Source organism: Nycticebus coucang, chromosome 6, assembly GCF_027406575.1.
Source record: "Nycticebus coucang isolate mNycCou1 chromosome 6, mNycCou1.pri, whole genome shotgun sequence".
Taxonomy (NCBI): Eukaryota; Metazoa; Chordata; class Mammalia; order Primates; family Lorisidae; genus Nycticebus; species Nycticebus coucang.
In genome coordinates this window covers 135,036,253-135,049,686 of record NC_069785.1, presented here as the reverse complement: position 1 = coordinate 135,049,686, position 13,434 = coordinate 135,036,253, and the positions used below count along the sequence as shown (strand labels likewise).

At 49.0% G+C, this 13,434-nt stretch overlaps 1 protein-coding gene and 1 pseudogene across 1 annotated transcript in view; both read left to right on the top strand.

Annotated features, from left to right (window-relative positions):
* Nucleotides 1-2,952, top strand: part of BARX2 (BARX homeobox 2) — a 72,700-nt gene extending 69,748 nt beyond the window's left edge. Inside the window, exon 4 of the mRNA XM_053595923.1 lies at nucleotides 1,966-2,952. Within this exon, the coding sequence (XP_053451898.1) occupies nucleotides 1,966-2,238 (273 nt within the window). The 3' untranslated portion in view covers nucleotides 2,239-2,952. The remainder of the gene's footprint in view (nucleotides 1-1,965) is intronic.
* Nucleotides 2,953-3,969: 1,017 nt separating this feature from the next.
* LOC128588879 (protein EURL homolog) lies at nucleotides 3,970-12,736 on the top strand (annotated as a pseudogene).
* Nucleotides 12,737-13,434: the final 698 nt, after the last annotated feature.

Sequence of the window (13,434 nt, the reverse complement as noted above, 5' to 3'; positions counted from 1 at the left end):
TCAGCTCTTCCCTTGGTTTGGTCTTTGACCTTGACAGACTCTGTCAGCTCAGTTTTCTGTCTGAAACGTGAGGGAGAAAGACGTTTTCTCCTTGCACTGACATTCCCTGTCCCCTGCCTAAGCACCTTGGGAAGGAAGCAAAGGCCCCTGACGTCCTCAGAGCATTTGGAGACTAGTGTTGGAGTTTGGCGGTGGGCTGTGGGCAGGTGTGGCCGAGACAAGTAGGTGGCATGCTGGATGTTCTGACAGGGAGACAGGGGCAGGTGCCCTCCCATACTGTGGCTCGCCTGGCTTCTCTGGACCAAGGAGACTAAATTGGCTCCAGGAATAACTGGGGAGGAGGGCCACAGTGTGCATGGGAGTGTGCACGCCCGGGTGGAAGGTGGTTTTGGGATAATTGCCCCTCTCAGGTGTGCTGGAAGAGGGGGCTAGAGGTCAAGTGCAGAAAGAAGAGGGGAGTTACCTCCTAATTATGGCTTGCTCTGGAATGTTCTATTTCATTTAGAAAATGGTCTGTTTTTTTTTTTTTTTTTTTTTTTTTCATGTAGGAAAACAGCCAGGTGGGATCTGTCCAGGCCGTGTGGGTGGTGTTCTCTAATTGCTGGGCTGGACTTTCTTTTGCCGATTAGGTGGCTTCCTTGGTCCTGCCCTGGTCTGATTTGATTACTGCATGGGCAACTCACTTTTGTATAACCTCTTTCATGTCGAGCAGAGCTGCTTTCAACACGTAAATTCCATCCTGGCACATTTGGGTGCTTTCAAAAGCCTACACTCAGACTGAAATCAAAATCAGATAAGACTGACGTGAAAAGGGACAGAGGGACGTCTTCTCCCCAGAGGTGTTTTCTGTCAGGGACTCTGCCTTTTAAATGTTCCTTCTTAAATGTGTTAGCTATTTGGGTGAAAAGTACAGCGGTTGAGCTGATTTTTTTTTTTTTAAAGGAGGTGTTCATTGAGAACTTACTGTTTTTCTCATACCATCCACAAAAATTAATGCAAAACACATCATAGGCCTTCGTGTAGGAGCTAAAACCATGAAACTTTTACAATACAAGAGTACATATCCATGACCTTGAACTAGGTAAAACCTTATAGATGACAATAAAAGTGCAAATGATGAAGGTAAAACAAACTGGACTTCATCAAAATTAAAAACTAAGGGGCTACACCTGTGGCTCAATGGGTAGGGTGCCGGCCCCATATACTGAAGGTGGTGGGTTTGAGCCTGGCCTCGGCCAAACTGCAACAAAAAATAGCCCGGCATTGTGGTGGGTGCCTGTAGTCCCAGCTATTCAGGAGGCTGAGGCAAGAGAATTACCTAAACCCAGGATTTAGAGGTTGCTGTGAACTGTGATACCACTGCACTCTATCAAGGGCGATAAAGTGAGACTCTGTTTGCAAATCTCATATCTGATAAGAGTTCTTTAAATAGTCTGGGTATAAGTCTCTTAACTCAATAATAAAAAGACAACCAAATTTAAAAATGGGCAAAGGATTTGGATGGATATTTCTCCAATAGATGACTATTTAGAATTTAGCTGAAGGAATTTTTGTGACAAGAAAAGAGCATGCATTTTAGCACATTTGATTTTGAATTCTCAGATTACCATGAAAAGGTACCAATGGTACTTTCAACGGAGTGTCGGTGTTTGTTTTCCTGCTTGCTACAGATAGCATTGTCTTTTTATCTCATCAACTTGATAGTTATTAATATCCTAATTTCATTTCTTTCCTTATTGTTGAAGTTGAATTTTCTATGTGTCTATGACCGCTTTATTCAGCACCAATGTATGATATTGATTAAAAGTGGACAGTGTTTGAGGAAGGAAGAGGTCTTTCAAATCCCTATGATTTTGCTGCTGGGAAGGAGTGGTGTAGATGTCACGGGCCGTTACACTGGGGAGCAAGAAGGTGGAGGGAAAGAGTTATTATGTCTTGGATTTAATAACTTTTTTCCTCACACAGGTTCTTAAAGGTGGGCAGGAAGCACCCACAAAACCCAAAGGCCGTCCCAAGAAGAACTCCATCCCCACATCAGAGGAGATTGAAGCGGAAGAGAAAATGCACGGCCAGGTGCAGAGCCAGGAGCTCCCCGAGCCACAGCCCCGGGGCCAGGAGGAGCTCTGTCAAGCACCAGAGCCCACAGCAGGCGACTGCCCCTTGGACATGACAGAACCACCAGGCCAGGCCCAGGAGTTACCGCTAGTCTCTTCTGAAACCCCTCCCCCATTAAGCTAAAGTAAAACTCTTTTGGGGGGAAGAGGGAGACAGGGAAGAAGGGAAAAGGGAGACAGCAGGGAGTGTAGAGAGAAAAACTTCCACCGGCCTGATAATCTGGAGGGAGCAGATCCACCTGCCTCCCTCCCACACGCGGTTCCGGGTGGCCTTTTCATCACCAGCATTTGAGGAAGGCATGATCCTTTCAGGCCTCCTCTTCCTGAAAGGCTGCCTTAAGCACAGAAGCCCTTGACTAAGAGAGACAGCACCTTGGAGCCGTCTGCCCAAGCTGGGGTGACGGCTGTAGGGGCCGGGTCTGTGCTCAAGCCCTGCCCTGGGGTGCAGTGGGGGGCACTTAGGTCTCTCCCTGCCACCTCGGGCAGCCGGTCATCCACGCAGGGACGCGCAGGGGCGTGTGGGGAACGTGCCCCAGGCTCCTTGCTGACTTAGCACTTATTTCTGTAGTTTAAAAAGAGAATTTAATGTTTTTGGTTGGTTTTTTGTGGGGGGGAGGGTAAGGGTAAGCCAAACAAAAAATGGGGAAGAGAGTTCTGAGTTCAAGTCTGTGTGTTTGAAGACACGTGTGCCTTTGTATCCATTATGAGATGGTGATGTGACCTAAGAACTGATAAGCCTTGTTTTTCTTGCTTCATTCAATTTCCATCTCTGAAGCTGCAATGCAGATATGTTAAGATAACTTTTATTTTTTAATTAAAGATAAATCTTTTAAAAGGATTGAGTGGTTTTGTGCCTCTTTCTAACTCTGGTGAATAGACAAAGCAGCTAAGCACTTGGCCTTATCTAACCCTTTCTAAATGTGACGTGTGGAAAGAAAGACCCAGAGAGTAAGCCAGACCCCCTGGGTATTCATTCCCCGTCTGTAAAGCAAGGGATTGGGCCAGGCCTTTGGTGTCTGCACGCAGACAGCCGTGGCAGTGGCAGTGGCACTGAGACCCCAGGTGAGGGAGGAGGAGAGTGGCTGAGCTTGCCCCAGCTGCCCTCCCATCACCTCCCACCAGAGCAGCTCCCTTACCAGCCACTTGGATTGTCCTTCCAACTTCCTTCCTTTTCTGAAGACGTAATAAACTTACATGCTTCAAAAGTCAAAACTGTAAAAAAGAAGTCTCACTTTCACCTCTGCCTTCCCCACCCATTCCCTGTAGGTAATAATTTTTATTAATTTCTTATGTATCTTTTCAGGATTTCTTTATTGGGTATATATTTTTTGGGGGGTCAAGAGAGTCCCACCCTATGCCCGGAGCAGAGTGCCGTGGTGTCATAGCTCACTGCACCTCAGACCCGGGCTGTGGGCATCCTGCTGCCTCCGCCTCCCGAAGCCACTGGGATTACAGGTAGTCACCATGGCACTCGGCTGGGTTTTTCCTTTTTTTTCCCCATGAGATGGGGTCTCACTCTCACTCAGACAAGTCTCAAACTCCTGAGCTCAAGCAATCCTCCCATTTCAGCTTCCCATAGTGCTGGGATTATAGACATGAGCCACTGCGTCACCTGGGCATCCATTTAGATGATAGGGCTGCACGTCTTAACAGAAGACTTGAGAACTACTTGGCTAGATGTGCTTGGTGATTTTTAATTTAAAAATATCTCATTTTTAATAAGACCAGGAAAGAGGCTCCAGATTGCCTAAGGTGGCAGGCGGTGGGGGCCCTTCAGTGGTTTTGTCTGATTCTCCTGCACGCTGGCCCAGAGGCCTGAGCTTACCAGGGTCACCCTGATGGTGGCTTCCCTCGGATGCCCACCTGGGATGCCCCACGGGGTGGCCTGCCCAGTAATGGACTCTTAATGACACAGTTAATCCTGTGCAGTCAGGGACTCGGAGACACTTGAACAGTGACCTCTCTACAATCATATTCATTTCAAAGTTAAAACAGGAAAGATGTGTGTTTCTAATCAGCTGGCCACCTGCTTCTCTCCGCAAACACAGGCAATTAGAAAGTGGTTGCCGTTTTGGCTTTGCCAAGGCAGTGCTTTCATTCCCTTTGCTGTTGAGACCAGCAGGAGAAAGCCTCTTTCTAACTCTGGTGAATAGACAAAGCAGCTAAGCACTTGGCCTCTGAGAACCAGTTTGTGCGGACCACACCTGCCTGTGTGAGGAATCTTGCACAGAGCGTGCAGAAAGCTGTCTCCTCCACCTCCAGCCCACCCCGCAGTGCAGTTTTATGGTCTGCATACCAGGTGGTGACACAATAAGAGTACACAAGGCCGAGGTAAGCTGTGGGTCTGTGCCAGCTCAGTCTCACTCTTAAGGGACTGTTCTCTCCTGTCCACCCCACCCGAGAGAGGCCTTCCGTCTCGATGCTACCTTCCGTCTCTCGCCCTGCGCTGTCATGATGCCCTTTTCTGAGGTGTCTGGCAGTGGTGGTCACCACACGATATATGTGTGTGTTCACATGAGTACTGGTGTTCCTGGGCACTGGGTCCCGGGTGCCATTTCTGGCTGCCTGCTGTTACTCCTTGGCCCTAGGGGTTGAGGGTATTTCACTGGTGAATTTAAGAACTCGGATTAGCTTTCCTTGTGTCTTAGAGCTGTGGTTCTCAACCTTCCTAAGGCTGCAACCCTTTAACACGGTTCCTGTGGGTCGTGACACACACGTTGAGAACCGCTAGTCTTAGCTGATCCAAGCCCACAGTCACCTCCATTTATAAGCCAAGCTCATCCATCTTCCAGCCTCAATTCTGCATGAGTGATTCTAAGAGGCCAGGCCTTTTTCTGTTATATTTTTGACATTTTGGATATGCATGGTGTACAATGTAATGTTTTGACACATGCCTACGTTGTGGAACAGCCAAATCGAGCTATTTAACATACGCCATACCTCACATACCTGTGGTTTATCTGCAATGAGAAAACTTACTCTTAGCAGTTTTCACATATACGTTGTTAACTGTGGTCAGCACGTTGTACAATAGGTCTCTTGAACGGGTTCTTTATGTCCAGCTGAGCTTTTGTATCCTTTAACCAACATCTCCCCAACTCCCCTCACCCCAGCCCATGGTTGCATTTGCCTTTTTATTTCTAAGAGTCCACAGAAAAGTGACGTCATGTGGTATTTGTTTCTCTGAGCCTGGGTGGGTGCATTATTGATAAGATAACGTCCTCTGTGTCCATCCCTGCCATCATACATGACAGGAGTTCCTTCTTTAAGGCTGGATAGTACCGCATTGTGTATATACACCATATTTTCTTTTTTCTTTTCTTCCCTCCCTCCATCCCATCTTCCATCATCACCCTGGGTAGAGTGCTGTGTCATCACAGCTCACAGCAACCTGAAACTCCTGTTCTCAAGTGATCCTCCTGCCTAAGCCTCCTGAGTAGCTGAGACTACAGGTGCCCACCACAATGCCTGGATTTTTTTTCTATTTTCTTTTTAGTAGAGATGGGGTCTTGCTCTTGCTCAGCTGGTCTCAAACTCCTGAGCTCAAGTGATCCTCGGCCTCCCAGAGTGAGGGCTGGCCTTGTGAATGGGAGTCCGAACCCTGCTGTCTGTGCCTTAACAGCCACTCCCTGCAATGTCATCTTTCTCTTTTCTCCTCAGCTCCCAAGGCTTGTGAGCTTGTGTGCCGACCCAGAAACCAGCGTCACAAGTTCTACACGTGGTGAGTCGGCATTGGTTCTGCGGGGTCAGGAGCAGGGTTATTCCATCGTCCCAGCTCCTTCTCTGTCTTCCTAGGGCCCCCTGGACTTTCTACCATGGTCACCTACCTTTGCAGGCCTTGCTAAACAAAAGCGTCCTCTCCCTTCTTTGCCATCCAGGATGGTGGGCCCTGTGGGGTCAGGGTCTTATTTGGGAGCCTGGTCTCCTGGTGATTTTTTTTTGAGGTTTTGCAGAAAAAAGGAGAGAGCTGAGGCAAGTGAATCTCGAGTTGGAGAAGATAAGTACAGGCCTTTCTTTAGAAACCTCCCCTCTGGGAGCTTACAGAGTACTGTTCAAGCACTTTGGCGGTTGTGCAATGGACTGTTTCTTCCAGTTTTACAGGAGCCCATTCATCACAAGAGGTGAATGTCCTTTCTAGGGTCTCTGCTGAGAACCCAACCTGCAGAGGCCTCTGTGTCCGTCTCTCCTCCTGGTGGTGGAAAAGGTCCCTACCCTTGGCTTTCGTCTCCCTGCAGGGATCTGGGCGACTCCCTGCCTCTGCTCCCACATGTGCATCTGGTCCCCCTGCTGGGATCTGGGGAGCTCCCTGCCTCTGCTCCCAGAGGTACATCTGGTCCCCCTCTTGGAATCTGGAGAGCTCCCTGCCTCTGCTCCCACAGGTGCATCTGGTCCCCCTGCAGGGATCTGGGGGACTCCCTGCCTCTGCTCCCACAGGTGCATCTGGTCCCCCTGCAGGGATCTGGGGGACTCCCTGCCTCTGCTCCCACAGGTGCATCTGGCCCCCTGCAGGGATCTGGGGGCTCCCTGCCTTTGCTCTCATGGTGTGCATCTTTTCTGTTTCCAGGTTTGTGTCCTGGATCAAGCCTGGATCAAGCCAGGATCTCAGTAGTAACCTAATGGCTCTCCTGCTGTGAGCCATGGCCTTCACACTAGTCTGAATAGATCTGTCAGTAAGCAGCCTCAATGGGCTGCTTTTTGGTTTCTCTCAGAGACTGGCTAGTTCTAGAACTGTTGGAAAGAGGGGGTCTGAGGACACTGAGCCTTCTCACGACCTGTGCACTTCACCCCACCCCAGTCTGGCCACCCTACACTCCCAGGCTGGGCCACGGTTAAAATTGGACTGGAGGCTTTGATGCTTTGTCCTTGACAGAAGCGGTGCTTGGTCAGCCTAGCCTGGGGGTGTCCATGTGGCAGACAGTGGGCAGGGGCTTAGCAGTCTGAACTGGTTCTGCCTAATGCCTCTCGTCAGGGTCAGCCGCCAGCTAACCAACTCGTCCTCTAATAGTTTTCTGCAGGTGCTACCTAAATCTTACCCCCTTATATTTGACAAGAATCCTCATGGCAAGGGAGGGAGTATTGGGCTTCAAGAACTTTGCACAAAAACTTGTTTCTCAAGACTTTTGTGCACTTAATTGCCTGTGTTTGCCTAAAGCCCTGAGCGTTGCTGCTGCTCCTTGTGTAAATACCTCCCGAGCAGTCCCCTCCCACTCCCCTCGTCCAGGCCCAGAGGCATCACTCTTCCTCATATGGCACCCATAGGCTCCAGGCTGAGGGACCGGGTCCTTTCTCTCATCCCCGTTGTTCTCCTCCCACCTTTTTCTTTTTTTTTTTTGCAGTTTTGGGCAGGGGCCAGGCTTGAACCCGCCACTACCAGTATATGGGGGCTGGTGTCCTACTCCTTGAGCCACAGGCGCCGGGCCCTCCCCTTCCACTTCTCAGGAGGAGAGTTAGTTTGCAGGATCCTCTGCCTTCGGGTGCTCCTTAGATGACCTCACCTCTTCTCCAGTCTAACCTGCTGACTCCTCCCTCACCTCTTCCTCTTAATGCACCTTTTGTAATCATCATTGTGGTCCTGCCATATTTCTAAAGAGGACACAGATTAGTTTTGTTCACCCATTAAAGCATAAATTCCTGCAGGCTGTTTTTCAATTTATATGTTCCAAGTTCCTTATTCTGTGCTGAGACAGGCAGCGAGAGATCTGGCTTCTCCTGCCTCCTGACACCTTCCTCCAGAGGTTTTGCACTCCTGGCTGTATCGTGAGCACAGCTGGACTCTCCTGCTCCCTCCTCAGCAGCACTCACTGCCTGCAGGGCTTGTCTTCGGAGACAAGAGAGAAGGCAGGGAAAATTATCTGCATTGTCTGCTGAAATATTCCCAGAGCCCCAGAGGAACACCGTGGGGCCAGATTCCCCAAGGGATACGGCAAGGAGGACCAAGGTGATCGGAGTCCATATCCGAAGGGCCTGGTGGCCAAGGGTCAATTTGCCACTTATTTTGCTAATTCCTTTGGGGGAAAGGTATTGACAGGGCTCTGAAGAAGATGCTCTGGCAGGATTTCCCCCCGAGGGCAGCCTGGGAGGAAAATGATGCCAATGGAAGCATTTGTCTGAAATAGGAACTGAAGTGTTGTCTAATACAAAGTCATATGTGGCAACGAGGTGCTAGGCTGTGAGGCTGGTTTGACCTGCCATCTTAGTGGGTGACTGAGGGAGAGGGGCTCACCCCGCATGCTGGGGAATGGCTGGGAGAGCTCTGCGGGAGGCTGTGGCTACGTCTGCGACTCAGTTGAAAGCTTGGGACGGGCAGGACCCAGAGCCATCCTTTCCGTTTTGCCAAGGGGGGAAGCTAGGAGATGGCAGTGATTTGAGAGAAGGCTCCAAGGCTGGCCCGGGTTGGAAGCTGGGCAGCCATGCCCTCAGAAAGAGCGCCTGGGGCTTCCTCCTGCCTCCAGCAGCATTAGCTGCCCATCAAGCTAACAAGCATTTCCTGAGCGTCTGTTTTGTGCCTAGGCCTGTGCTGGTACTGTGGGGGGGAAAGAAGGGGGTGGGAGGGAAGGAGAGAAGAAAGCAACGTGTCTCTGCTCTCAAATAACCATCTTGTTACTAAAAAACTGGCAATCTAGTGAGTTTGAGGGTGGGGCCAGGAATCGCAAGCAGGGTTTTGGGATATTCATACTCTCCCTTACCCTGCGAGCTGGTGTTCTTTCTGGGCAAGGAAGGTGATTCATGGGAGACATGTCTCTGCGCATGTCCTCACCAGGCTGAGCCCACTAGAAGAGGGCTCCTGTCTATGGTAGGCCCCCTGGTATCCCTGGCAGGTGATTAACACTGGAGCAACAGGTGTTTGTTAAATTCACCCGAATATGCCTCTAATCCCAGATTGTCCACCAAGCCTGGGAGAGAGAGATCCTGGCATCATAATAGCACCACTGCTAATCTGGGCGTGGCTCATGATGGAGAATGGGTAGCACCAGCTGGGTCTGGCCTCCCTCTGCTCTGCCCGTGCCGCAGAAGTGGGCAGTGGACGGAGAGGTCTTCCTGCCTCCTTCCTGCCCACTGCGTCTGCCCCGTCCAGGTGTGATCTGGACTTGGCCTCTACCTGCTACTCTGCACTGTCAGCCCGTGCATCTGCAGGTCAGCCGTGGCCGGGGGGAGCTGAGTAAATCACCATGACAGGCTTCTTTCATGCCTGCTGGCCTGACCTCCTTTCTTTCTCAAACCCGCTTCCCTTCTGTTTATTTTTGTTGCGGATTTATTAGACACACAGTTAAGTGCCTATTTAGCTCTGTGAACTGTCATGCCTGCTTCATGAATAAGATCATTCACTGGCAAAAGTCTTTAAACATTTTTTAAAAAGAAGGTGGGGAAGGTACTGGGGGGAGGGTGGGAGAGGGGAGGAGGAGGAAATAGTGCCCCAGGTCAGCCAGGAGGCCAAGAACAACCGAAACCCAAGCAGCGGCCTCTCCTGTAGCTCAAGAATGTAACAAGAACCCTCAGAGCTGCCTGGAGCTCACCCGGCAGTCAAGGCGTGTGTCATCTCTCCTGTGGGACTGTGGGGTCTAGAGTTCATCCTTTGTCTTGGCACTGAGGGCCTGCTGTGTGGGGCAGGCTCCGTGTGGCTATACACCTGCTGGGAATGGTTGCCAAGAGCCCCCGGGCACGTCAGTTACAGTCCTGGCCCCTTTGGGGTCTTAAACTTCCCCGATCGGAACCCTCTGGTTCTGCCAGGGCTTTTCTGCTTCAGGTGGTGCCTCTTCCCAAGCACCCAGCTCCTTAAACACACAAACTGCTTTGCAGAAAGTAGCAAGAGGTTGGTCCAGTGTCTTTTTAATGTATGTGGATTGCACTGTGGGCCCTGGAATGACACAGCACGTGTGCAACCACCTCAGTGGGCTGATGGAGCAGGTGTCACCATTCTCTATTTCAGAGGTCGGGACCCAAGAACATGGTCAGGTAATGTGGGCTGCTACTTAACCACAGGTGGGAGGTCTGTTGGGTCCCCAAACAGGGCCTGTTCTTATTTCTAAGGGGCCAGGCCCGGATTCCCCGTGTCCCCCTGCCCCTCCGAAGCCCCTGAGTTAGTCTCCTTCCTTGTCCCTACCCTGGCTTCTTCCTTTTGGTTTCTTTTTCATCCATTTATCTTTTTATTTGCAGTTTGTTTTCAGTGCAAATAAATACAAAAAAGTTAATATGAGGGTGGTGCCTGTGGCTCAAAGGAGTAGGGCGCCGGCCCCGTATACCAGAGGCGGTGGGTTCAAACCCGGCCCCAGCCAAAAACTGCAAAAAAAAGTTCCTATGAACACAGAATAACCACACACAAAACATCCAATCAAAACAGATGTTCTAGCCAGGCGCAGTGGCTGAAGCCTGTAATCCCAGCACTTTGGGAGGCAGAGGCGGGAGAATCGCCTGAGCCCAGGAGTTCCAGGCTGCTCACACTTAGGGATAAGCCACTGCATTCCAGCCTGAGTGACAGAGTGAGATCCTGTCTTTAAAAAAAAAAAAAAATAAACAGAACAAAACAAAACCTAAAAAGGGAAAACAAAACCAAACAGATGTTCCACATGCAAACATGAAGCAAGAAGGGAGCGTTCATTCAGCCCTGTGACCGCAGGGTGTTTTGGGGCTGGAGGTTATGTGTTGCTTTCCAGGGACAGCAAACGTTTGCTTTTGTTATCAAAGCTACGTGCCCATCTGGACCCTGGGACACCAGTGTGTGGTCACGTGAACGAGGAACTTCAGTGAGTGCATGTTTCTAAAGGCCTCTGCACAGAGGCAGCTGGAAAAAACTTACTTTCCAGAATCAAGCTGCTTTTAGACTCACTGTCAGCCTCTGTTTAAAACACCAGCTTGTACAGAGTGCTCCCAAGCAGCTAACTGTATCCAGAGGGGTGGGGGAAAAGTATGTACAGACATAGACTATCAGAATTTTTGTGATCGATGCAGGTGAGTTTCCAATGGTCAATGGGCACCCCTTTGGGCAGTGTGGTAATTTTAATGATGTTAATTCTAGTATAATATTCAGGAAAGAAGAGGAGTTAGAAAGTCAGCATGGATTCAACTACTTAGGACAGAATTACCTCTCCTCATTTTATCTACTCCCTTGGTAATTATATAAATATATATCTTTCCTTTAAAAATACAGAATTTATTTATTTATTTATTTTGTAGAGACAGAGTCTCACTGTACCACCCTCGGGTAGAGTGCCGTGGCATCACACAGCTCACAGCAACCTCTAACTCTTGGGCTTACGCGATTCTCTTGCCTCAGCCTCCCAAGTAGCTGGGACTATAGGAGCCCGCCACAACGCCCGGCTATTTTTTTGTTGCAGTTTGGCCGGGGCTGGGTTTGAACCCGCCACCCTCGGCATATGGGCCCGCGCCCTACTCACTGAGCCACAGGTGCCGCCACAGAATTTATTTTTTAGACTAGTTTTGGGTTCACAAAAAAATTGTGTAGGAACTAAGGGGAGCTCTCGTACCCACTCTCTTCCCCCCAGACTCCCCTACTGTGAACACCCCACCAGACGACCCTACGCCGACACATCCCTGTTACCCACCGTCCTCAGGTTATATTCAGGGTCCCTCTTGGAGTTACACATTAGATGGGTCTTGACAAATGTACGGTGACAGCGTCCACCAGACGGAACATCCTCTGTGCCCCCCACCCCTTAACCCCTGCAATCACTGGTATTTTTACTGTCTATGGTTTTGCCTTTTCCAGAACGTTTTATAATTGGAATCACATAGAATATAGCATTTTCAGATTAGCTTTTTTTAACCTAGGCATATGCATTTGAAGTTCTCCAGCTGCAGCCATTGAGGACCCACAGCCCGTGGCAGCCCCAGAAGGGCACTGTGAACAGAGGGTGGTGTGTAGACACTGGTTTGGTTGATGACAACATTTGCAGTGTTTGTAAACTGGGAACAAAGAAACTCTCTTTCTACCACATTTGCTTTGCTCTAAATATTGAGGGAGTACCAAAATCTAATCTCATGCACACCCGATCATTAAGGGGCCATAAAAGGCTGCTTTAAAAAAATACCATTTAATTGCAAAACAGGATTGTCGTCAATCTAAGCTTTCAAAAAGTACTTATGAAGTTTAAACCATTGGAGTAAGAAGATAAACTGGATGGTACGGTATGCACAAAAGAGGGTCTGGATTCAGATTCCGAACGGTCTACAAACTCCCAGCATCAGCTGGTTAATTTCAGGCATAAGCCTGATAAAAAGTCTTTCGCCCACTTTGACTCTCAAGTACTAAAGTATTCTGCAAAATGGATAGATGGACGTACAGGTGGCCTCTCAAATGTACACGAAGAATTTTGGAGCAGAGGGAAATGCAGACTTTGGACTTGCTATGTTATAATTCACGAGCCACTTTTTTGCAGTAACGGTGTATCATGGCCTCATAGTCACAAGCAGGCACAGAAGAAAGAAGAGACTCTCTCCAGTCCCCAGGCTCAGGTTCAAATCCAGCATCCACATCACAGAGAGGAATTGGATCCGATGAGTCTTGGTGACGTCCAACAACACAAAGCCCCTCCAGCAAATCCAGGAAGTTTTTGAGGAATTAATACACCAAGTACAAGAAAAGGATTCTTAGCCTCTGAGCTCCATGTCCGCCATGTTGCCATCAAGTAGCTTCTGAAGAATTATTTCAGGGTGTGAAGAGGCATGAAGTCACACCTAATACTTCATACACACAGTACTCTCTATTGCTTTGCCAGACATGTGCACTTTGAAGAAATTTGAAGAAAGCTATGGCCCATTCTTTATAGTCTTTAAATTTGCAAAGCATATAAGGAAATATTTAACATCTTTGTCAAATAAATCAGAGCATTATACTCTGAAAAAATAAAGTTCATTCATGTCTTTCTGTGGCTTGATAGCTCATTTGTGTTTTCTTTAGAGACGGGGTCTTGCTCTATTGCCCAGGCTGGATGCAATGTCATGGTTATAGCCTTGAACTCCTGAGCTAACGCAATCCTCCCACCTCAGCCTCCTGCTGTTTAGGGGTGGGCCAGTGCACCTGGCTCTGACATCTTTCTTTTTAGCACTGAATGATATTTCATTGTATGGATGTATCACAGTTTATCCATTCACCTACTGAAGGACAGCTTGACTGCTTTCAAGTGTGGGTAATTGGCAATAAAGCTGCTGGAAGAATCTGGGTGCAAGTTTTTGTATGAACATAAATTTTCAACTTCTTTGAGTAGATACCAAGGAATATGATTGCTGAATCGTGTTTAGTTTTTTAAGACTCTGCCAAGCTGCCTTCCAATGTGTCTGTACCATTTTGCATTCCCACCAGCAG